Source organism: Giraffa tippelskirchi, chromosome 12 (genome assembly GCF_054371585.1).
Source record: "Giraffa tippelskirchi isolate mGirTip1 chromosome 12, T2T-mGirTip1v1.2.pri, whole genome shotgun sequence".
Taxonomy (NCBI): Eukaryota; Metazoa; Chordata; class Mammalia; order Artiodactyla; family Giraffidae; genus Giraffa; species Giraffa tippelskirchi.
In genome coordinates, this window is record NC_137286.1 from 12740869 (window position 1) to 12767915 (window position 27047).

General features: G+C 37.5%; 1 protein-coding gene across 11 annotated transcripts in view; it reads right to left on the bottom strand.

Annotated features, from left to right (window-relative positions):
• Positions 1-12553: 12553 nt before the first annotated feature.
• CPSF2 (cleavage and polyadenylation specific factor 2) overlaps positions 12554-27047 on the bottom strand; it is a 31281-nt gene continuing 16787 nt past the window's right edge. For 6 of the 11 annotated variants that reach the window (XM_081548175.1, XM_081548177.1, XM_081548172.1 and 3 more), the window contains 7 exons: positions 19631-19731; positions 19083-19283; positions 17098-17250; positions 16155-16380; positions 15430-15729; positions 14124-14258; positions 12554-13734 (listed from right to left, as the gene is read on the bottom strand). In XM_081548175.1, the coding sequence (XP_081404301.1) occupies positions 13642-13734; positions 14124-14258; positions 15430-15729; positions 16155-16380; positions 17098-17250; positions 19083-19283; positions 19631-19731 (1209 nt within the window). In that variant the 3' untranslated portion in view covers positions 12554-13641. Of the gene's footprint in view, positions 13735-14119; positions 14259-15429; positions 15730-16154; positions 16381-17097; positions 17251-19082; positions 19284-19630; positions 19732-27047 lie in introns of all 11 variants that reach the window. The other 5 variants (XM_081548180.1, XM_081548181.1, XM_081548179.1 and 2 more) reach the window with 1 other exon arrangement.

Genomic DNA, 27047 nt, shown 5'->3' on the forward strand with positions numbered 1-27047 from the left:
GACACTCTCACTTAGTTGTTAAATGTTGAAGACTTATTTTGCTTCTCCAAAGAAAGAGAGCTGGATATAAAGCTACTCTCCTCTGGGCCTCATTCAGATATCAATGTCTTTAAAAAGTGATACTTAGGCTGTTTGTAATTATGTGCTAGTACGAATATCACCATGAAGCATGACTTTTGAATAAATCTGTTTGCATTTCAGATTATAGAGCAAATTGGAAACCATCCAAAAACTGGGAAGAGCTAAGTAAATAATGATACAGCCATATGATGGAATATTTGCAGCCATGAAAAGATGTTTACAAACATAGGAAATTTTTCTCTAAAGACAAATGCAAAATTGTACACATAATTACATAAACATTTTGTTGAGAAAGATGGAAAGGGGCCAAAATGATAAAAGTACTGCATTTAGTATGGGCCTTTTTGTTTCTTTATGCTTTTCTATACTCTCTAAATTTCCTATAACGTGCATTTATTACTTATTAGAGGGGAAAAGTGTAAAAGGGGGAAGGGGGGAAAATGTTTACTGAACTAGGTGTGATTTCAGCAGTAGAATGACATACCAGGCCTATCAGAATCTTTATAGCTCACCTGGTAAAGAATCTACCTGCAAGGCAGGAGCCCCCAGTTCAATTCCTGGGTCAGGAAGATCCCCTGGAGAAGGGATGGGCTACCTATGCCAGTATTCTTGGGCTTCCTTCGTGGCTCTGCTGGTAAAGAATCCAGCAGCAATGCGGGAGACCTGAGTTCGATCCCTGGGTTGGGAAGATTCCCTGGAGAAGGGAATGGCTACCCACTCCAGTATTCTGGCCTGGAGAATTCCATGGACTGTATAGTCCACGGGGTGGCAAAGAGTCGGACACAACTGAGCCACCTTCACTTTCACTTCTTTCAGAGTGTCTTAGTAATTAAAAAGTCCATGAGTCTATTAGTAGTATGGCCCTTAGTCATCACTTTTTCTGGCAGCTATCTTTATACTCAGCTTACTGTCTGGTGAAATGCTTTCTTATAAACCTAGCATTCTAGGCTAGGCTTTTTCTCTCCATTATATATTTGTGCCATTGGATTGAAAAGACAGATGAAATTTCATTTTCTCAGGTTCTACCACAGTCCAAACTTATCAGGATGCTTTGAGGTATCAATGTTGTCTTCTCATTCAAGAGCTATTTCTTTGGGTGGCAGGTCATTTGCAATTGTCTTAACCTACCACCAATATCCTCAACCAGAAAATTTATAAAAATGTCATGTAAGGTAAGATGGGGATATGCATGTGTGTTTAGTTGATTAGTCGCATCTGACTCTTTGCGACCCCAGGCTCCTCTGTTCACGGAATTTTTCATGCAAGAATACTGGAGTGGGTTGCCTTTGCCTACTTCAGGGGATCTTCCCCACACAGGGATTGAACCGGTGCTTCTGGCATCTCCTACACTGACAGGTGGAGTCTTCACCACTGTGCCACCTGGGAAGACGAGGACAGAGCCTGCAGATTCAGACCTCTGTGTGTCTATCAGTGGGCAGCCTTTAGAACTGACCTTGGACAAACCCACTTGACTAAATCCTAACCCAACCCCCATCTCTCTGTCTTATCCATAAAGATCTTATGGGAAAGTGTTAGATGGCTTTTTGAAATCAGTATATAAGCATTTCTAGAAAAATATGTTCCAAGATTCTCAAGCAGCCTGTGGATTTTCTCATTTTGACCAAGAGAAGACTTTTCTGTAATTCTATGGGGAATAGCATAAAGTCAGCAATAAAGACAAAAGATTCAGTACTTAGATTAATGCATTATCACTTTGATCAAATCAGAAAATCTGCTGCATTTAAACTGTCCTAGAAAATATCTGAAGATAAAAATGTCTTTGATCTACATTAGGTCATATGGTGAAAATTCCACTGTTATTTAAAGTAAACTGTAATATATTAGAAGTTACTTTAAAGGATCCCTATCTAGAAGCTAAAAGGATAAAATATTAGAGCACTTTTTATAGATCAAGTGGTAAAAGCACCCAGTTCACTATTGATCAGCCATGTGGCTTTGAATAAACCACTTAGACCCCCGAGAGTCAGTTTCTGTTTTTGTGAAAATGAGGTGATATCTAGCCTTTAGGGTTGTAATAAAGATTGAATGAGGCAATGGATGTAAAAGTGGCACTAAATAATCACATAGTGAGGTGCTTACCATGTGCCAGACACTCCACGTGCTTTCAAGATTCACATCATTTAATCCCCATGCAACCCTAGGTGATGGTACTTTTACCATCCCCATATATTTGAAGTGCTAAGATTTAAAGAACAGCAAGGAGATCCAACCAGCCAATCCTAAAGGAAATCAACTCTGAATATTCATTAGAAGGACTGATGCTGAAGCTGAAGCTCCAATACTTTGGCCACCTGATGCAAACAGCCGATGCACTGGAAAACACCCAGATGCTGGAAAAGATGGAGGGAAGGAGAAGGGGGCGACAAAGGATTAGATGGTTGGATGGCATCACCAACTCAATGAGTGTGAATTTGAGCAAATTCCAGGAGATAGTGAAGGACAGGGAAGCCTGGTGTTCCAATCCATGCGGTTTCAAAGAGTCAGAGACGATTTAGCAAATGAAGAACAAGATTTAAAGGAACAGGCCCAATCCACACAAAGAGGTACCCCAAAACTAAAGAACTCTAATGATGTGTCAAAACTAGTATACACTGTAACGCCTATTATATGTGAGAATTGGGAGGCTGACAACAGGCCATAAGCTTCAGTTTCCACGTCAATAAAATAGGGTTAATTACAGTATCTGTTCTGCCCATGATAATTAGGATTGAATGAGACAATGCATGCAAAGTAGTAGGTTGGCCAAAATGTTCATTTGGCTTTTCCCGTAATATCTTATGGCAAAACCCAAATGAACTTTTTGGCCAACCCAATACTTGGTACAGTACTTGGTACAAAGAAATTACTGAGTGTCAGCTACTAGGCAGGGGCTCAGTTATTATTATTTTTAGTGAAACGGCACTTGAGCAATGATTCCCATTAGGTGAACCAAATCTCTATAATCTCCATTTTCCATGGGTAGGATTAAGTTCTCATAAGTATCATACAGGGTCCCACATTTGTTATGTAACTGGACTCCATCTTGAACTTACTAAAAAATCACTTGTCCAGGGGCATGATATTATTCCTCCCACTCCAAACCATTAAGAAGGAAGAATAACCGACTGTTTAACAAAAGAACATCTCAGCACTCAATAGAGGGAACTTGCTCCTGACACTCCTAAAGCTTAAGAGTTAAGGGGGTGGATGATCCAAATGAACTGACAGGCAAAGTTTTTTGCAAGGACAGTTATAAAATAATATTAACGCAGAACTTACGATCTGTAACGGCTGTGTTTAGATCAGATGGCGCTTTGGAGGGTGATCGCCACTGTGTATATTCTCCCGCCATACCTGTTACTCCCAAGACTGGGTTTCCACCTTCTTTGTGTTCATATTCTCCACTAACCCCACTCCACAGTGATCATTACTTTGATTTAACTCTAGAAAATAATGAGGAAAATATTGTAGCAAAATAACCAAGACAAATACCCAAAGACTATCAAGTTCCGTTCCAAGTAGAAACCTTTGGAAACTGTGCCATTTCACCATTGCTGGACCATCACGTGAACTGGAACAGAACACCAGTGGCAATGCCATCTGAGCCAATGGGGTTCAATTGGCAGGGGTTGCCACAGATCGAGGAACGGAAAGAATCCCCATCTTTGTGACAGCTGTGTGCAGGGGGCTTGAAGCAAAGCAGCCAGCTGTGTGGTCAAAAACTGATTAACCACAGGGAAGTGAACAAGTAAGTGGCTGTCCTGAAGATTAGGGCTTCCCTCGTAGCTTAGCTGGTAAGAATCCACCTGCAATGCAGGAGACCCTGGTTCGATTCCCAGGATGGGAAGATCCCCTGGGGAAGGGATAGGCTACCCACTCCAGTATTCTTGGGCTTCCCTGGTAGCTCAGATGATAAAGAATCCTCCTGCAATGCGGGAGACCTGGGTTCGATCCCTGGGTCAGGAAGATCCTCTGGAGAAGGGAATGGCAACCCAGTCCAATATTCTTGCCTGGAGAACTCCATGGACTGAGGAGCCTGGCAGGCTACAGTCCATGAGGTCACAAAGAGTCAAACACAACTGAAGTGACTGAGCACAAAGGAGGTACAAATACAAAGAGAGGGAAAGCTAGACTAAATCTTGTGGAGTAGAAGTGGAACTGGATGCAGGTCAGTGTGAACTTAGGGTTTTTCATATGAGAGATGGATGATGAGGAAACAAGCAGAGAGGTAGGTATTTCCTAACTGTACACTGAGAGGACCTGGCAGCAGTGATGGCACTGAGACAAGGCATACAACACAGCACCCAGATCTTGGTTCTAAATGACATTCTCCACTAGGGTGAACCAGGACTCCAGAAAAATGGCTGATCCCAGGACTGCAGTAATGAAAATTCAAGATGGAGCCTGAAACATCTTGTGGTGACTCAAAGTAATAAAGTGCTCAAAGAACCATGGGGATGTACAGCCATTAAGGAAATAAGTATAGAAATGCCTCAAAAAATTAGAAACACAATTACCATATGACCCAGCAACCTCCTTGGATATATATCCAAGAAAGCAGGATCTCAAGAGTTATCTGTACACCCATGTTCATGCCAGCATGACTCACAAGAAACAAGTGGTGGAAACAACCCAAATGTTCAAAGATAAATGAATGAATAAAGAACATGTGGTACAGCCATACAATGAAATAATATACAGCCTTTAAAAGGATGGAAATCCTGTCACATGCTACAACATGGATGAACCTTGAGGACAGTATGCTGAGTCAAATAAGCCACTCACGGAAGGACAAATGCTGTATGGTTCCACTCATTAAGTACATAAAGCAATCAAAATCATAGAAACAGAAAGTAGGGAAGTGATTACCAAAGGCTGGGGGAGGGGAGGGGGGAGGCAGGAGACGAAATTAGTGTTCAGTGGGTATAGAGTTTCAGTGTTGCAGGATGAAAAAGGTCACTATCTGCTGCACAATCATGTGAATGTACTCAACATTACTGAACCTGAACACTTAAAAAAGGTTAACATGGTAAATTTAATGTTTTTTTTAACCACAATTACAAAAAAAAAAAAGAACCCGAGACTATGTCAAGAGCACAGAAGCTTGAAAATTACTGAGAGCACTGTGTAGAATCAAAATGAATCACGATCATCTATAGATTACAAAACAGAATCCATGTTCCACAATGACATAAACAATGAATAAACAAATGAAGGTGAAGAGAAAGTGCTTACACTAGAATGCCAAGTAAACACAGAAGCCACAGTTTAATTAGAAAATCACCATTTTGGCAAGAACTTATTCAGATAAGAATCATCCACAGATGCTAAAGCTAGAGGATAAATATTTATAAAGAACAGGATATTGACATAGTCTCAAAGTAGCTCCCCACGAAATACTGACTGACTGCGGAGAAACCTTGGAAACATAACCAACTGTGAAAAATTAACATCACCAGTAATGGGGAAAATTGACTGTTACATACTTTCTTATATATACAGAGAACACAGCTTCATTTACTTCTCTGGTATTCCTGTCAAAAACCTGTAACCTGAACCTAGTCATGAGGAAACATCAGACAAATTCAAAGGAAGGGCTACTTACAAAGCAACTGACCAGCACTCTTCAGATATGTCAAGGTCATAAAACAAAACAAATTTATGAAAAGGAAAAACTGAGAAGTCCTCCAGATTTGAGGAAGACTGAAGGGAAAACATAACTAAACACATGCATCATCCTGGACTGGGCCCTAGACCATAAAGGAAAGGATTATAATAAAGACATTTTGGACCAATTTGTGACATATGAATGGGGTTTGTGGATTAAATGGTAGAATTTTATCAATATTGTTTTCCTGACTTTGATTTGAAGTACTATAGTTAGGTAGAAGAGTCCTTGCTTTAAAGGAAAAAACTTAGTATTAAACAGTTCAAAAAATAGTATATACGTGTGGGTTTTTCCAGTAGTCATGCAGGGATGTGACAGTTGGACCATAAAGAAAGCTAAGCGTCAAAAAATTGATGTTTTTGAACTGTGGCGTTGTAAAAGACGCTTGAGAGTCCATCCCTTGGACCGCAAGGAAATCAAACCAGTCAATCCTAAAGGTAATCAATCCAGAATATTCATTGGAAGGACTGATGCTGAAGCTGAAACTCCAATACTTTGGCCACCAGGTGCAAACAGCTGACTCCTTACAAAGACTCTGATGCTGGGAAAGATAGAAGGCAGGAGGAGAAGGGGGCGACAGAGGATGAGATGGTTGGATGGCATCACCGACTTGATGGACATGAGTTTGAGCAAGCTCTGGGAGATAGTGATGGACAGGGAAGCCTGGTGTGCTGCAGTCCATGGGGTTGCAGAATCAAACACAACTATACATATATATGTGTGTGTGTGTCTGTGTGTGTGTAGAAAGATAAATATATATGGCAAAAATGTTAACAGGGGACACTAGTGGAAGGCTATAAAGGATCTTTTAAACTATCTGTGTAATTTTTCTGTCAGTTTAAAATTATTTCAAAATAATAAGTGAAAAAATAAGACACACACAAGTGGTCTTTTACCTATTGGGAATTTATTACTCTGGTTTTTATACTATAAAAATCTCTGCTCAATGAGTAAAACTATTCAAAATAATAGTTGAAATAAATGTGAAGGAAGCTTTTCTTAATGGGCAATAATGTAGATATAAGATTTTGCTTAATAGTTAAAAATGCACAATGTTCTGAATCTTTCAAATTGAAAACATCCTCTGGATCACTGAAAAAAGCAAGAGAGTTCCAGAAAAACATCTATTTCTGCTTCACTGACTATGCCAAAGCCTTTGACTATGTGGATCACAACAAACTGGAAAATTCTGAAAGAGATGGGAATACCAGACCACCTGACCCCCCTCCTGAGAAATCTGTATGCAGGTCAGGAAGCAACAGTTAGAACTGGACATGGAACAAGACTGGTTCCAAATAGGAAAAGGAGTATGTCAAGGCTGTATATTGTCACCGTGCTTATTCAACTTATATGCAGAGTACATCATGAAAAACGCTGGGCTGGAGGAAGCACAAGCTGGAATCAAGATTGCTGGGAGAAATATCAATAACCTCAGATATGCAGATGACACCACCCTTATGGCAGAAACCGAAGAAGAACTAAAGAGCCTCTTGATGAAAGTGAAAGAGGAGAGTGAAAAAGTTGGCTTAAAGCTCAACGTTCAGAAAACTAAGATCATGGCATCTGGTCCCATCACTTCATGGCAAATAGATGGGGAAACAGTGGAAACAGCGTCAGACTTTATTTTTTTGGATGGTGACTGCAGCCATGAAATTAAAAGACACTTACTCCTTGGAAGGAAAGTTATGACCAACCTAGACAGCATATTAAAAAGCAGAGATATTACTTTGCCAACAAAGGTCCATCTAGTCAAAGCTATGGTTTTTCCAGTAATCATGTATGGATGTGAGAGTTGAATTATAAAGAAAGCTGAGCGCCGAAGAATCGATGCTTTTGAGCTGTGGTGTTGGAGAAGACTCTTGAGAGTCCCTTGGACTGCAAGGAGATCCAACCAGTCCATCCTAAAGGTAATCAGTCCTGAATGTTCATTGGAAGGACTGATGTTGAAGCTGAAACTCCAATACTTTGGCCACATGATGCAAAGAGCTGACTCATCTGAAAAGACCCTGATGCTGGGAAAGATTGAGGGCAGGAGGAGAAGAGGACGATAGAGGATGAGATGGTTGGATGGTATCACCGACTCAATGGGCATGAGTTTGAGTAAACTCCAGGAGTTGGTGATGGACAGGGAGGCCTGGCCTGCTGCAGTCCATGGGGTCACAAAGAGTCAGACACGACTGAACGACTGAACTGAACTCAATCTTTCTCATTAGACATACTTCTTTATTTCTACAATATGTCTGTCTCCTTAAAAAAAATTACATATGGGAGATACTGAGAAACCTTGAGAATTTAAATCGTGTACATCTAGGTTAAAGTAGTATTTTTCTTATAACAGGATTTCCATAATTTCATCAGAGACATACATCCTTTGATACTTAAGTATGAAATTTAACCCAAACCATGAGTATCTTTATGATTTGTGATATATTTCACTTTTATTTCAATTATAATTTGGCATTTAATAGATAACTCTTTAATATAAAAAATCTAAGATAGCAAATGTCTGTCTATAAAAGAAAAGGTTTTAAATATTTGCAGGGGCGGGGGGAATCATTTAGAGTCAAATGGTAATGGCATATTTTGGGCCAAGGCCACAATGTGTTTCTGAAATAAATTACATTTCTCATAAGCCTGATACACAAATCTGAAGAGAAATGAGAGCTCCAAAAATAAACAAGGACAGCAGCAGCACCCTTAGAATAAAAACAGCTTCCCAGAGAGATTTGTTTCAAGAACTTCACTAGTTTCCGATGAACAATTAATAGTGCCTTTTGCTAGTGGTCAAGAACCTGCCTGCCAAAGCAGGAGAGACGTAAGAGATGGCAGGTTCGATCCCTGGGTAGGGACGATTCCCCTGAAGGAGGGCATGGCAACCCACTCCAGTATTCTTGCCTGGAGAATCCCATGGACAGAGGAGCCTGGCGGGCTACAATCCATGGGGTCCCAAAGAGTCGGACACGACTGAGTGACTTTCACTTTCAAAAAAAATTACAATTGTGTCAAGGGAGGAAAAAAGGAAATACATATGATAAATTGGATACTTAACATTAAAAATAACTTCAGAAAGTGATGTAGTACATCCTTATGAATCCTTTGTGTATTTGCCACTTGAAATTATCACTCAGTATCAAGTTTGAGTAGGATCCATGGAATCCAGTAACAATGTCACAAAAGAAGCACATACACTTGCGGTTCTCTTCAACAATGAGGAGAGATGCAAAACTCTCCGAACTTCTACTATTTTGCTCCTTGAAATCACATTTTAACTTCAAGAACTAAAATGAAATGGACTTGAGTAATGAAGGAAAAAGCACCAAGAAACTAGAGCTGTGTGGGTATGTGTGGGGGGGGGAGGTGGGCGTAGAGATGGATGGGAGAGAGAAACAAATATACCCTCACTTTCAGCAAAGTCCTCCATTTTTATTTTGACAATCTGGGGTATTTTCTTATAAACACAATTAAGGTCGTTAGAGTGAGAGAAAAAGCACAAGAAGGAGAAAAACCTTCCCTTGATCCTCACCCAGGAAGCAGATCTGAAGGTTCCTTCCCTGGTTCCATGTATCGTCACACATCCATCCCCTCTGTAGATGCCACATGGCTGGATAAACAAGGGATTGGGGTGGTGGGGAGCAACCACCACCCAAACAAACAAGCAAACAATCGACCTCTCAATCACCAACCACTATTTACACCCTTTGACTTAAGTGGTAATGAGTTCATCAATATTTAAAGGACAATAACCTTATTTTAGCTAAACCTCTAGAACCTTCAAACCAAAGAAAAGTACAGGATGTGACATTTACCCTTTCTGTCCCCACCCTATCCACACACACCCCCCCGCCACCCCACCTTTATTGGCCATCACACAGGATGGAAGCAGTCTTCTCTTAGCAGGCTATTGTTCATGCTGTTCTTACAGCAGATAAAGTGAACTTATTCCCCCTAAGCAAAGTGAATATAACTAAGGAACCAGAGTAGTACAGCAGTGCAGGAAAAAAAAGTAGTTGAAATTTACAGCTTAATATCTCCGACTGCAGAATTCATCTAGTTCAACATACTTATTTTAGTATTGAATTAGTGGATTCTATAAGGATTCTAGATTCATTTAGTATCAAATGAATGAACTCTATGAAGGCTAGGTTCCAATTCCACCTCTGTCTCTGACCAGCTATCTGACTTAAGCAAATCCCTTCCCTTCCACAGGCCCATTCATTCAACACTGAAATAAGTGTGTCAAACTGGATGAATTCTACAGTCCCGCTCAGCCTTAATGTTCTAAGATTTTAAGCTACAAATTCCAACTACCTTTTTTCCCTATTAAAAGTGAGAGGGCTTTTTTTTGCAGAGATTGATAAGCTGATTCTAAAATCCATATGAAAATGCTAGGGAACCAGAATAGCCTAAATAATCTTGAAAGAGAAAAAAGTTGGAGGATGTACACTTGCTGACTTAAAAACTTGATACAGTTACAGTATTCAAAACAATGTGGTACTGGCATACAGATAGATGTGGATAGATGTATAGATCAGTGAAACAGAACTGAGACTTTAAGAAGAAAGTCATACATTCATGGGCAACTGATTTCCAACAAAGGTAGCAAGAAAATTTAATGAGGAAATAGTCTTTCAACAAATGATGCCAGCACTACTGGATAGTCAAATACAAAAGAATGAAATCGGACCCTTACCTTACATCATGTATAAAAGTTAACTCAAAATGAATCAAAGACTTAAATATAAGAACTATATTTAACCACAAAACTCTTAGGAAAGAAATAGGCATAAATTTTTGTGACAATGGATGAAGCAATGGGTTTCTAAGATATGACACCAATAGTACAAGGAACTAAAAAATAAAAGATAAATTAGACTTCATCAAAATTTAAAAGTTTTGTGTTTCAAAGGACACCATCAAGAGAGGGAAAAAAGTGTCTACAAATAGGAAAAAATATTTGCAAGTCACATATGTTAAGGATTTAGTATCCAGACTACATAAAAAGAAAAAAAAACCTCTTTACCTCAACAATAAAAAGATAAATAACCCAATTTAAAAATAGGCAAAGGATCTGAACAGATACTTATCCGTAGAAGATATACAAATGGCCAATAAATACAAGAAAGAAGCTCAAAATCATCAGTCATTAGAGAAATGGAAATCAAAACCACAATGAGATACCTCTTCATACACACTAAAATGGCTAAAGTAAGATGATGGTTCATCAGTACTGCCAAGGTCATGGAGAAACTGGAATCCTCATACACTGCTGGGAGGAATGGAAAATGGTACAGCCACTTTGGAAAACGGTCTGGCAATTTTTCAAAAGGTTACACAGAGTTACCATATGATCCAGCCATTCTACTTTTAGGTACATGCCTCTCTAGATTGAAAACATATGCCCATACGAGAACTTGTACACAAATATTCATTCAGAGCAGCATTATTCATTATAGTCAAAAAGTGGAAACAAACCAAATGCCTCTCAACCAATGAATGGACTGAACAAAATGAGGTGCATCCACATGGAGTATTATTCAGCCACAAAAAGAATACTGATACATGTTACACCATTGATAAATGCTAAAAGTTATGCCAACTAAAGAGTCAGACACAAAAAGCCACATACTGTATGATTCCATTTTTTTGAACTATCAAGAATAGGTAAATTCATAAAGACAGAAAACAGATTAATGGTTGCCCCGAGTTGAGAAATGAGAATGGACAGTGACTGCTAATGAATAGGACGTTTCTTTTTGGGTTGATGAAGTGTTCTGGAATTAGTGGTAATGGTTGCACAACTTTGTAAGTATACTAAAAAAAACCCAATGAATGTAACTTTAAAAGAGTGAATTTTAAAGGTATGTGAATTGTATCTAAAAAAATTTTTTAAAGGCAAAGGCCCTCCTTAGAAAACTGATTTCCTCACTTCTGTTTCAGGCCATCTACTGGTTCATGAAAATAAAAAAAAATTCATAATATTTGACATTTATAATCCCACTGACACGAATCTCAGAATAAAATTTCTTTTTAACCAAATTATTTATAGATATCAACTGATGGTCCATTGTATTTAGTTTGCTTCTGAAAAATGATAATCTGAAAGTTCCTCTGAGCTCATGATTTATCTTAGAGTCCTTTTTAAAATTTACATTTTTCTTAAGCAACTGAGACTAAACAAATATCTTCATTTTATAAATTTTAGTAATATTGTCATCTAGAAACAGGTGAAAACATTGCTCCTGCATTGACATTAGTTAGCACAGCCATCTTTCAGCAGTACTTTAAAATTTAATTCCCATTCATAGGACAATAGAAAGGCAAAGCAAGAAATGATTTTTCAATACCAGTATTGCAATGTAATATGTATAACCCGATGTTTTAAGCCATCAAAAAAGTGCAGACTTTCTTTTCCCTAGAATATAAATAGAATTCTAGGCTTACTCTATTCAGCAGTAAGAGCTGAAGTGATTTTTTTTTCAAAGCTCTACCAAAAAAAACATACCCTTTATGTTCATCACCTGTAACATTGTTTTGTATTATCTGGTTTTCAGTACCAGAAGGCTGTAAACTTTGCATTGGCAATCTAACTCATAGTAAGAGCTCTGTAAACATTTGAAATAGAATGAAATATTAATTCTTGTCTGATATCACTGGGTTGTACTATGCATAGTTCCATATAAGTTAAACAAGAAGACTGATTCTTCTAAAAATGCTGAAGTGTAGAGAGAGGGGGGTTAAATAATTAAGAAGTAAACATCAAGGTCTGTCATGATTAAGCTACATTCTAATAAAAGCACCAACAGATTACAACAGGGTGACATGATTTTCATTTTTAAGTTCAATGCAAATTGCATGTACTGTTTTTACTCTTAAACACAAGTGGTTTACACTGTATCAAGGCTGCTGGCCCCAAGAAAGACATGAACATAGAAAGGATGGTCTTGTCCAACTTCAGTATTATTTTTGTAGCAATGTATAAAATTCAACCACTGTTTGGGCAACCTTAGGAGAAAGCAAGCCTAAGAGATGAACACATTTACACCTCTTAATTATATTGTTACCTTATAAAAATGTAAGGTTCAACATTTGTTCCCCTGAAAGCAAAGCACTGAACAGTCTCCAATACAGTAACCAAGCTGTGAGTTAAGATGTGTTTAAATGTATGCAAGACCTTTAAGACTAGGAGTTATTTTCAATTACATATATCCAAATGACAGTGTTATAATTCAAATTGAACAACAATAACAGGAACAAAATCTTGAAGAAATAAGAAATGGGGGAAATAAAAACTGACTTCTGAACCAAATGTATCCCATCTCATGGAAGAGTGAATCACTGGGAAGCATGCCACGGAGAAGAGAGGCTCCATGTGAAGAAAACTGCATATAGGAACTCAAGAGTTATAGCGCATACTCTTGGTTTTTCTGTTTTTTAAATACGTAGGCCTCAAAAAACTGTTTTATCAGTTTGCTTTTTTTATAGCACATCTTTTTAAAAGAAATTCCTACTTTTCATTCCAGAAAATACAAGAAACAGTTTGCAAGAATTCATGTAAACATGCTTCTCTAAGGCCATGAACAGGTTTGCTAAGTTGCATTGTTTAATTCAAGTAAAAGCCCTTCTAAAATAAGGGGTCTGTAAAGGAAGCCAGTTACCTTCAACTCCAAGGCCTGTGCACTTGTAAGGATCTCTGACACTCTGAAAGCCAAAAGGCAGCATGCTCATTTGAGCATTAGCAATATGGTTTCTATTTACATTTTTAAAAATCAAATGCATGTTAAGTTTTTCTGGCAGATTCCTTTTATATGTTACAAAACAAAAAAGCAAAAGCTTAGAATAAGAATCCTTTTTTCTTAGAAAGGTCAAACAGATACTTTTTGACATCATGTCCTTTACACAATGGCATACTGTTCATATAAAAGGTCTCTTATCCTATAAAAATCTTGACAAAGGCAGCCTTCTAATCCAATGCGTCCAGTTTCCGTCTAGAAACCAAGTGGAAAAAAAAAAGTTCTTTAGTACATCTTCTATCCATTAATATGCAGACATGATAACCAAAACATATTAACTAGGTTATTTTATGATTGATTAGGAAGTGATTGTTCTGATTCACAGAATATGAACATAATATTCCAGTCATGAATTTTACATAGACACATAAATGTCAGAGGATTCAAATAATAAAAATCTACAATAAAATTATATATCACATCTTTGACAGTCCCTTTTAAAAGCCTTCAAGGTCATCATTATAAATTTAATTCACTGATCTCCAGTTTGCAAAATTAACTCAATCAAGAATTACAGAATTCAAAATAACAAAATACCAGAAGTATTTGTTCACTCAGTCCTTTCTTACTGAAAACATACTTACTCTACGGACGGCCACTTGATTGTTGCAAACAAGCACACCTCCTACGAATTCAGCTTGGATTCCCTCCCGTAAAAGAACTTGTTTGAAGTCTGACAGTCTTGGTTCATTCATAAAAACTGACTGATGTCCAGGAACCTGAGGTAAGGTTAAAGCGGAAAGAAGAATTTCAAACAGAACACCAGACACAGAGTTGTACTGAATAAAGAGAAGTAACACATGATCTCGAAGATATTTTCTGTTATCCCCTGAATTCCTTTGACAGATCATTTCAAGTCTGTAAATCACATTCCCAGTTGTTATTCTGAGTTTTACCTCCTTATTTAACATTACAAAGCCCTGCACATTTTCCAAATGTTCCAAAATCAAGTTTATTAGTCATGCCTCATAATAACAGAAAGACGTTTGATAATGTTAGCTCTTCACTCACCCACTTGCCGAAGGGGGTCAACGAGAGTGCCAGTAGGCAGAATTGAACTGAAATTTCATTTTCCAGATCCCAGTCCTTTGTATATAATTCAGAGGATAATTCTCCCTGATCCCACTTCCACTGTCCTTCCTCCCTCACTGTGAATGCGGGGGACACCACGGGTTTTAGAATCAGAAAGGCAAGTGGTTCAACGTAATGCTGCTACTTTGAAGTTGTTTTGGAGAGTGCCAGCTTTGGCGCAGAGAGAAAAGTTCCTAATTCCTTCCTGCAATTTCAAGAGTTGTACTAGAAGAGGATCTGATGAAAGAGGCCATCTCTTCATTCCTTATTGCACAGAAGGGCTAAAGACATCACTGGACGGTCGTGTAAGACTCTCATGATGTGCTTTTAATATTCTCGTACGTTAAACTACCTGACAGCTCTGCCAGTTAACTCAATATCTCTTGAGAACACGTAAACAAAATACCAAACTAAAACTATATCTCTACTAAATAAAACATTTCTAACTATATCAAAAACAGAAGTGGTTCAACTGAACAGGCAACATAGAAAAATGGAATTATAAACAGCCTAACCATAATAGAAGTAGATAGGTAACCCTCCCAATCATCAAACTTAACATTTAAAAATCTACTCTGGAAAAAACAAATCATGAAACAATTTCGTGTCTTAGAGGAAGATTCGCTAAAGGGCTCTCTACTACGGTTCTTCTCTAGCCACAGGGGACACACACGCACAAGCACAGAGACATGATCTTCAGCAATTTTTCTAAAACTTCAAAATGAGTCTACATATGACACATTTTAAATGGCTAAACACAGAAGGAAAATTCAAAGGGCAAATTAAGGGAGCGAGGAGAAGCAGCACACGCTTTTTTACCTCATGAGGCGGTAAGGGTTCCAGAGTAGGAATGATCTCACTTTCTTCACCTGTTTCTTTCTCATCGTCTCCGAAGAGACTCTTCATGGCCTTCTGCTGCGCTATGGCGCTAGAATCTGAAGGCGCGTCCACCTGCATTTCGGGGTCTTCTCCATCATCCTTTAGTTCTCCTTCTTCTAAAATGACTCCTGTGTCCACTTTGGAAACTCTCATGTCTAAGACACCGTCTATCCAAGCTAGTTCAGCATCTTTTGCCTTACAAAACTGAAGGGAGCTGACAAGTGAATCCTTTAATCTCACCTAGATGTGATGCAAGGGGGAAGACGAGAAAGAAAGCCCAGAGTATAACTTGACAATTAAATATGACCTTATTATTATAATTTTCTAACTTTAGTACTGTGTATTAAAGTTGAAAAATCTTTCACTCATCTGATCTTCACTGTAACTGCTAATGACCCAATGACCCGTAAGATCATTAGGGCCCCTGTCTACTTTCCGAAGTAAAGGTTCTTAACTTCAACTGCACACTGGGACCACATGGAAAATTTTCTTTTCTACTGATGCCAGGGTCCCGCCTCCAGTGATTCTAATGTAACTGGTGAGACTAAGGCCAAAACATTGAACCCCCTGGACTCCCCCAAAGCTCTCCTGATGTGGAGCTGAGGTTGGAAACCACTAATAATCTCACCCCCTAGGACTTGCTGCTTGAAGGCCAGCATGCTTACCTGGTAGATGTGAGTTTCACTAGTGGCATCAACTGTCTCATGCAGCTTTGGCATGTATACTTTAATATCTTTCCCACCAAATGCACGACAGCACTCTGCAAGATCCTGACTGGCTTCTGGTGGTCCATGGACAATGATTAACTGGCGTGGTTTCATCTGATTGATGATTTTTTTAATGGAATCCCCATCAGAGCGTCCTTCATAGTCTATGTAAGTAACCCTGGCTCTGTAATTAGATGATTATTCAAGTTTCCTTTTCTGGTAAGTTCATTCTAAAATTAGGTTTTTAACAGCTTTTATCATCAGGAAAGAAATGTATCAACATGTAACATGAGGATTTGAGGAATATACCTGTGTTATATTGTTAACATGTATTATTAAGCTCCTAGCTATACTCAAGAATGTATACTAAATGATACTACTAGACAAATAAGCCATTTTGCTCTCTGATAACTTAAAAAAAAATATATTCCAAAATGATCATCATTTGCTGCTGTTAACTGCACTAAACAGAAAGGGGAAAAAAGGTTCACAATTGGTATTTTTAAAACACAGTGGTGTTTTTAAGATATTAGTGCCCTAGAGGTAACTGAGTCAAGGTGTTTATTTTACTAAACAAGCTCTCAGAAAAATTACACTTGTGAATTACACAAATTCACCTGCTACTCGACTTACTAAAAACACCAGAAAGAATGTTTCTTCATATAAATGTACAGTGTGCAGTTTAACCCCCTCCTCCTCACCACCAAATCACTTTGGCATTCCAATATCATTAATAAAGAGAAAAACTCCCATATATCACAAGAACAAAAAAAATTAACTGAGCACAAACTTGCTAATGAATATTCAGAAATACAACCTCTGAAACAATGTCAATTACGTAATTCAAGTACTTGAAATTTTACTTTGTAATCTATTTGCAAAATGCAACAAAAGCACTTACTTTATTTCAATAGATTCTGTTGTAGAAATACACTTAGTAGGAACATCAGATAAATCCTGATCCATGGGTTCATCTCCATTTGTCAGGCCAGACTCTAATTTGCTTTTTTCTTCTTCAGTAGCTTGAAGTTCTGGCACTAAGAAATCCTCTGGTCTAAATAATAAGCCTCTAATTAGAAGTAGTAACAAGCAAGCTAATATTATTTAATATATACAACTAATTAGTAGCTGGCATAATTTTTAGACTCCTCACATATCTCAAGATTCAAATATACATTTGATCCAAAGTCAATGCAACTTCACAATTTCAGTAATCAAATGACAGCCTATATTAGGTTCTTTGTGACTGTCAAGTACACTTGAAAACATACCATGTGAGCAGTGAGAAGGCCTATCCAGACAGGTCATTCAAAGACCTTAGTGGCTACTACAAGTACTACTGCATATCGATGGTAAACAGCAACCACTTAACGTGCATTTACTGCGAGTCAGATGCTATGTTGAGTGCCTTAAAAGCACAACCTATTTTATTCTTACCTCCATTTTTTAGATAAGAAAATTGAAGCTAAAGAGCCCTGTCCATATGCTAAACAGACTGGTGCTAATTAAGTGAAGCAGTAAGCAAACTCTCCAGCACTGTTTAGATTGTTAGCTTTTTTCCCTACTACTTTAGAGGGCCAAATAAACAGTAGAATTTTCCTAATTAAACCCAAGGATGACCTAAGACCATATGCTCAAGATACCATTAAAGGATAACAAAGAAGGTACAAGAGAGGGAGCTAACTGTGTTGGGGTGGCGGGGGAGAAGAGGGAAGCTTTCCAGGAGTTTGTGAGGCCAGACTCAGCAGCCTGAAAGCCTGGGGTGGGAAGGTGGAACAAGGCTGAAGAAAAGAATGTGTAAACGCATGACATGAAAAAGCTGAGTAGCCGTGAAGACCAAGATGGGTGGGGTTGAGGGGCAGTCAGAGGGAGGCCAAGAGGGAGGGGATATTATGTATACATGTCTCACTTCATTATACTACAGAAACTAACAGAATATTGTAAAGCAATTATACTCCAATTAAGAAAAAAAGAAAAGGCTGAGCAGGAGGAAAGTGAGAGGAGGTTGGTACCACCAAAATAGAGAACACACACTAATGTAACAGAAATATAGAGAAATATAATAGGAAAGTAGGGAGAAACCAAACTGTGAAAGACATCGTGCATTATGCTAAGGCATCTGACATTTACCGATCTTCATACAGGACAATAGGGTTTTCAGGTCTGTGATTCGAACACATGATTTCAGTTGTTTTTCTAATAGTGTGTGTAGATAGATTTTCCATGGTTCTACTCCTGATACCTCCTATTCCTCTTATAACTAAAACAGGTGTGCAATACTACTTGAAACATAACCCATTTCCCCAACTTAACATAACTCTAGCTGTCAAAAGTTCTTCCTATCATACATCTTTTTCCAATGCACATCCCTTATGTGTGTGCTAAATCACTTCAGTCGTGTCCAACTCTTTGCAACCCTATGGATCACAACCTGCCAGGCTCCTCTGACCATAGGATTCTCCAGGCAAGAATACTGCAGTGAGTTGCCATGCCCTCCTCCAGAGGATCTCTCCACCCAGGGATCGAACCCACGTCTCTTACGTCTCCTACATTTGTGTTCTTTGCCACTAGCGCCACCTGGGAAGGCCTGCATGTCTCTTACCTCTCTTTTTAAGTGGGGAGAGGGAAAGAGTAGTGATCATCTTTTTAAAACATTTCACATACCTAAGTAATAAAACTATCAGTTCTCCTTTAATGTGAACTTTCTAGATGTTCCTCAACCTTTTTACTTTTACATTTTAAATTAAAAGCTTTCTGTATCTTTCAAGCTGAGATACTCAGAAACTACATACATGATACCAGAAAGACCAAATTCATTGAGCTCAAATGACAACACGGTTACTACCTCCAATCTAGACGCAAGAAAAGCTTGTTTTGCTCACGTACTTGATAATTTCTCCATATTCATCCCATTTAATTCTTTCTTCTGGGGCAGGAAACATAGGATAAGACTTTTTAGCCTGTTTGAAGAAACTTCCTTTCCGACTGCCTTCACCTTTCATCATCAGGTCATGCTTAGTCTTATGAGCTGATGGCTGGTCAATATCTTCCTCAGCGTCACTCTCATCACTGGAATCTATGTCTGCCCTAAGGGAGTTTGGGAAAAGGTACAGATCAGCAAGTCCCCAAATGACTCTTAATTAATATTGATAAAATTATTCTTAAATTAAGCCAATATTAATTCAAAGGTAATGACAGTATTATTGAACTACTATTTTGTGAAATATAGTGTAAACTGCCAATTAATAATGGACCAATTAATAAATACATGTTAACAGTAGCACTGAAAAGAATTTAGTATTCTAGAACCACTGGAAAGATGTAACGAGAGTAATAAAGTCAAAAGAAAATTTAAATATTTTCAATTAAACATTTTTGTCTAGAAATAAGTTCTCAAATTATATAAACTTCTAATCTGCCTGAAAACAACTTACTCCTTTGACTGCTCGAGCTTTTTAGCAGCTTCTTTCTTCAGTTTCTCTTTTTCCAAGTATTCTTCAAGTTCTTTCCCTTCAAGTTTCACACGTTTCCTCAACTACAGAAAAACAGCAGATGAAAGGAAGTATTAATACTAGGAGGTTAAGGCAGTGGGGTGTGAGAAATACATTACATCTCTAAATTGATTCATCATCTTTAAACTAAATTTTCCTCTGAAATATTCAAGTTTCTATTACGTGCAATCACAGGTCCTATTTAGATTAGTACTAAAATTGAGCTGTCGCATTTCCAGGATGGGTTTAATTTAAATCAAACTGGGTAAAAATCACCAATCAGGCAAAGAAAAATACAGAAAAAAGTATTTTTATAACTTGGTGTAGGTGAGATCTACAAATGACACAAAACCGAAAAGAGAAGGTGAATAAATATGGTAACGAGGGGAAAAAAATTCTGATATTCTAATCTCATGAAATGAAAAGAAACTGAGAAAATTATCTGCAGCACTATTTGACTATCAGAAGCTACTTTTTCCTAAGAGCTCTTCCAAATATGTTAAGAAAAAGACGGTCAACACATCAACACAGGACAAAATGATATACAAGCACTTTATAAAATAAGAAAAATGATTAATAGCCTTGAAAACATATCCAATTTTACTAATAATTTTTGTTGTTGCTGTTTAGTCGCTAAGTCATGTCCAACTCTTTGCAACCCATGGACTGTAGCCCACCAGGATCCTCTGGCCATGGGATTTTCCAGGCAAGAATACTTCAGTGGGTTTCCATTTTCTTCTCCAGGGGATGTTCCTGACCCAGGGATCGAACCTGCATCCCCTGCATTGGCAGGTGGATTCTCTACCACTTGACCCAAATGATATTTGAAAAATGCAAAAATTTTTATTGTAAAACCATCTTTTAATTTATGAAATTGGCTATAGTAATTACTAATAGGGCAAGGTTACTTTCATCCACTATGGGAAAATTAGCACGACTATGTTAGAAAGCAATTTGTCAATATCTAAAAATGTACCTATCCTTTTAACACAGCACTTCTACTTCTAGGAAGTTATCTACTGAAATGATCACAGACACGTAAGGGGAAAAAAAGTACATGGCAGCAACGTTTACAAGAGTGAAAAACCAGACACAACTTTAAAATCCATCAGCATGGAATGATCTAATCAGTAATTCTCAAATTTTCTGATCTCTTTTTATTTTTTTTCTCTTCAGCCACAGATCTTATTATTTGAATATTTGGAACAATCATTCTACACATGGGCTTCCCTGGTGGCTCAGAAGGTAAAGAATCCACCTGCAATGTGGGAGACCTGGGTTCAACCCCTGGGTTGGGAAGATCTCCTGGAGGAAGGCATGGCAACCTACTCCAGTATTCTTGCCTGAAGAATCCCCATGGATGGAGGAGCCTGCTGGGCTACAGTCCATGGGGCAGCAAAGAGTCAGACACAACTGAGCAACTAAGCACAGCATAGCACATTCTATACACATATTTTAATTTCTTACAAAACGCCATATTCCATATTGCTAGGTCCTATCACTCTCCATTTTACGCCACATTTCCATCAAGAAGTATTTCCCCAAATCACAATCTACCTGATTGTGTGTTGTTGTTGCTATTGTTGCTAAGTTGTGTCTGACTCTTTGCGACCCCCCTGGACTGTAGCCCATCAGGCTCCTCTGACCATGAGATTTCCCAGGCAAGAATACTGGGGTGGGTTGCCATTTCCTTCTCCACTTATCTCTTTTTAAACTCCTAAAAATTACCAAGAACCCTGAAGAACTTTTGCTTTTTGTAAGTTATATTTATTCATATTTACCATATCAGAAATTAAAACTGAGAGATTTTTAAAAATTTATCTGTTCATTAAAAATAAAATCACTCATATCATGTTAACATCATTTTTCACAAAAGATTATAGTTTCCAAAGCAAGAAAAAAAATAGTAAAAAGTATGGCATTATTTTACATTTTTGCAAGTCTTTAATATCTAGCTCAATAGAAGATAGTTGGATTCTCACATTCTGCTTCTTGCCATGTATCATTTTGGTTAAAGTATATTTAGAAAATCCAGCCTCACACAGATGAATAGCTGGAAAATTTTTTAAACAGCCTTTTCATGAATATTCTTCTTTGATATTACATTAAAACTCAAAAAGTGGTAGTTTCTTAAAGGCTAGTTGTAATGTGGAATCTTTAATCATACCCATAACTTCTGTACTCTGTTACATTAAAATTTACTGATTGATCTTACATTTTGACTGGATTTTTTACTTGTACATTATTTTGAAACTTCATGCATTAGATATTTAGAAAGTATTAGTTCATTAAGTTACATAGATTAGTTCATTAAGTCACACAGTTAAGTTCATTAACTTATGAATATTAGTTCATAAGTTACACAATTACACAATATTGACAATATTTTTAAAAATCAACATTTGCAAATAACACCACCATCTCACCAGAAAAGTCTTTTATGTTGTCAATCTGACAGTGACAGGTGTAAGTTTTCCAAAATGTTAATTTTCACTTGAAAGTTCCAGTTTTATCAGACTGAGGCAAGAAATGCTGTCAATTGTTTTCCTCAGAGTCACAGGCTCAATTATTCTTTTTTAGGAAAATATTTGCCAAATACACAAGTCTGAATAACCATGTCATTTCAAGTAAAACTGGTGTTCCAGGAAATAAAGTAGCTAGCTTAACTCAACAACTCAAACAATTACCCAAGTGATTTCTTCAAGACAAACATCATATTGGGTTGGCCGAAGAAAGTCATTTGGGTTTTCTGTAAGATGTTAGGGAAAAACTCAAACTTCTTGGCCAACCTAGTATGCAACTCAAGGGCTTCTGTATACTTCCCGTCTTAACACCAAGATTATTTTAAAAAGTTCTTTTTAAAAGGATTTAATAAAGTTATAACTTTATTAAAGTTTAATAAAAGTTTGTTAAGTTTAATAAAAGTAAATAACTTTTACTGCTTCATCAAGGATATTCTTAACTGCAACTTTTTTTGAACTACAAATGTATGGTGATGAAAAATGCAGTGATTAACCTAGCTTGGTGCCACAGACTTGATTTACGCTAAGGCACCAGCACTTTACCCACCACTGCTTTCACTTGTCAGCATTGTAGGCACAGTAAAAGACAAATAATATCTTAATATCACCATGAAAAGCAATTGGTGGACTCCATAAAAGGGTCTCAGGTAGCCCCCAGGGGTCCTTTCACTATGCTTTTGGGAACCACTGGATTAAATAATCAAAGTACGTATACATATTATTAAAGAATCACTAGAAATAATTCAATCACTTATTCAAAAACATTTTAAAGTTTATTATTCCAAGTATTGAATAAGGTAAATCTGTAGCGACTTTCATTATTTAAAAATATGTTGGTAATTTGGTCCCATTTATTTTTTAAAAAAATCATACAGATATTTGTATGTGAATAGAAAAAAAAATCTAGAACATACATGCTTCAAAAATATCAAGTCTTGACAACAAATGCAACGTGTCATCCTGGATGGGATTCCAAACAAAAAAGGAAAGGCCATTGTTGGAGCAATCACCAAGAGTCAAGTGGCGTCAATGGATGAAATAGTATTAATATGAACAGTATGATACCAGTGCTTATTTCCTTATTTCAACTGATGTATCATAAATATACAGTCTTGCAAGAACGTGTCCTCATGTCTAGGTGATGCATACTGCTGTGTCTAGAGGTAATAATGGAATATCTGCAGCTTACTTTCAAAAAAGTATCTCATACTGTGTCTATATGTGTATGAAGAAGTCATAAGGCAAAGCCAATAAAATGCCGACAACTGGGAAATCTGGGTATACTATTTTTTACAACTTTTCTGTTAACTTTTAAATTATTTTACAATAAAAAGTAAGAAAAAAATTAAACCAAAATCAAGTGATTCTACTATGTAGGATGAAAGACTGATTTACACGTTAACCTCCGGCATCCCACATTTGCCTAGTAGTATACTTGGATATAAGTTCAATTTAGAAAAGTATCATTATTTTCCTGTAGTACACAGTCGGCAGTTTATACAAATTAACCACAAATAAACTTGAACAAAACATTGACTCCATGATTTAGCTTATGCCTATTGCTATAATAAATTTTACTTTTCATCTTATTTTCACATAAGATAGCTAAAATCAATGGCTAAATTCAAAAGCAGATTTCTAGGATAATCAACCCTAAGATTTTTTCTTCCTAGTCCTTCACTGCACTGTCTCCAAGTTATTCGTTTTTCTTAATCAAATTTACTCCAATTCATTAATCCGTATTCATTTACTGTTTTTGCTCTTTTTAAATGCATAAGATTTGACTCTAGAGAACGATAAATGCAGATGAAAAAAAACATACATTGTAAACTCTTACCTAACATGATCAGAGTCTGGTTTATTACATATTCACTCATCTGGTGTTTCATGAGTTTAACCTACACATTTATTGAGGACCTTCCATGTACTAGCGGATATAAAAATACAAGATCCCTTTCTCATAAAAAAATATCAGATAGTAATGACAGCTAGGGAAAAGAATGTGATGGGTTGGCAACTGAGCAGTAGACTGGTAGTCAGAGAAGGCCCACCTGAGGAGGTGACCTTTGAACTGAGACTCGAGTAAAGGAGTGGACAAGTGCAAAGCTCTGAAGGAACATGAGAGGCAGGAGCCCCTGATGCAGTGAGGCAGCGTGGAGCATAAAGAAAGCAGAATGAGATACGGTCAGAAAAGTGGATGGAGATCAGGTCAATGAGATCTTGAAACCCTGGGAAAGGAGTCTGGATTTTTTCCAAAGAGAAGGAAGTCACCAGAGGGTTCAAGCAAGGGAGTGACATGAAATGATAAATTTTTAAAAGATGCCTTTGGGGACTATTCAATGGGTACAGAGTTTGGGTTTTACAAGTTGAAAAGTTTTAGAGGTCTGTTGGACACCAGTGTTCACAGAGTTAACACTGCTGTGCTGGACTCTTAAAAATGGTTCAGATGGTAAATTTCATGTTATGTGGTTTTAAAATGATAAAACAAGAGAGAGACAGACAGAAAGGAAAAGACATGTCTTTGGCTGCTATAAGAATAAAGCATTAAGGGAGCATGAAAGTAAAAATAGTGAAATCAATTAGGAAACCACTGCACAGTCCAGGCAAGACCCTTACCATGGGCTAGGATGACAAGAGTGGAGCTGGAGAAAAGCAGACACATTTAGTATATTTCTGGAAGTCAAGCCAATAGGAATTGCTCCTGGATTGGATATGGGTAATGAGAGAAAATTTCCAGGTGGCGCCAGTGGTAAAGAAACCGCCTGCCAATGCAGGAGACGCAAGAGACACAGGTTCCACCCTTGGGTCGAGAAGATCCACTGGAGGAGGAAATGACAACCCACTCCAGTATTCTTGCCTGGAAAATTTCATAAACAGAGGAGCGTGGCAGGCTACAGTCTAAGGGGTGGCAAAGAGTCAGACACGACTAAGCGACTAACACACACACACAAACACAGTGACTAACACACACACACAAACACAGTGACTAACACACACACAATGAGAGAAAAGTAAGGAATTGAAAATAAATTTTAATAGTCTGTGTGCTGGAAGTCTGGAAAGTGGTTACCCTTGGAAAGATAGGGAGGATGAGGAAGGGGGCATCTGGGAAAATCAGTAATAGTTTATTTCTGATCTGGGTATAAGCTAGATAGGTGTGTTCAATCTGTGAAAATTTATCATTCTGTTTGCTTACAATACACAAACTTTATATTATATGTATGTATTATATATCAACAAATGTTTTAAAATCATCTATACTTAGAGCTTGAGTAGGTATGTGGAAAGTGCTGCTATTCCGTGAGATGAGGAAGACTCAGAAAAGAACAAGTTTGGGAACGAGGGACAAGGAACAGTGAAAATTACTTTGGATGTGACAAAGGAAAGAGGTGATAGATAATGGAGAGAAAAGGGATAACCACAGAAGAAATATCCCTAACAAGGTGAGAGGGCAAAGACCCTAGACATAAGTATTACTTACCAAAATATTAAAAACGTAAAACATTTTCAAGTTTCAGCTCAGAATGTCATTTTCTTTTTCAAACTTAAATCACTTTTCCTAGTCTTTTATTAATTCCTCAAATGGCATACCAGCCTTCATTGTATTTCCAGTAATTGATATTTTCAAATTTAGTATTTCATATCTGATGAAACTGTTTCACGTTTTGAACTTCGTATTTTCTTTTAACTTTATATTTCTAAGCTATTAAATAGCCCAAATAACATTTTACTTTGATATGCCTGTTCTAAATCTTCCCTCAACAGTTCTGTTTTATAGTGAACGTGTATCAGACGTTAGTTACTCTTTATGCTTTTCTTAAGCAGAGTTAGGGACACAACTGAAGCGACTCAGCACATATGCACTAAGCAAAGTTAAATTCTAAGACACCCTTACCATTTAGCTTTTCACAAACTAAACAGTCCTTAAACTCACTGCTATGAAGACAAAATAAAAAGTAATCATCTAAAAGAGTACACAAGAATGGCAGCTATTAACTATTCAGTATCAATTCACTTCAGTCATGCCCAACTCTTTACGGCCCCATGGACTGTAGCCCACCAGGGTCCTCTGTCTGTGGAATTTTCCAGGCAAGAATACTGGAGTGGGTTGCCATTTCCTTCTCCAGGAATCAAATCAGTGTCTCTTGCATCTCCTGCATTGGTAAGCGGATTCTTTACCACTAGAGCTACCTGGGAAGCCTTACAAATGATACTAGTTTTGAAAAATTGGCAGATTTGATGTGATGGTTACTAAGCAAAATGATCTCTTGACTTCTGGGTCATCTGGCTAAATGTGGCTCCCATCACAGGAGATAAGGCCACAATGTGGATGCAGGACAGATTAGGCTATTTAGTGATGAGAAGATAAAAGAATTCCTCCCTGACTGCTTCTACTTCTCAGTTAAGTTCGAAACAAGGTCATGTGCTACAGGTGAGGGCTGAGATGGACTGTAAGATATTTGTGGAGAAAGAAGGTACTGTCTTCCTGGAGAATGGGAAAAGCATTATGCCACAGAATGTGGAGTGCTGGTGTTGGGTGCCTGTCTGAGATGTGAGGTCAATAATGGGAAGGGAAACCTGTCCACACAGTGTATTTAACTCCAGTAATATCAGACTGCTTGTGTACAGGCATGTACTAAGCAAATAGTTTAACTAGAGTCTCCTAGGCAAGTACAATAAACAGAAAGAAGGGTAAAAGAGTTAAATATCTTGTAACAATATCTGTCTGAACATCTTTTAACAATCTATAATGGAAAAGAATCTGAGAAAAAAAAAATATATACATACGTAAAACTGAATCACTTTGAATCATTGTAAATCACACTATACTTCAAATA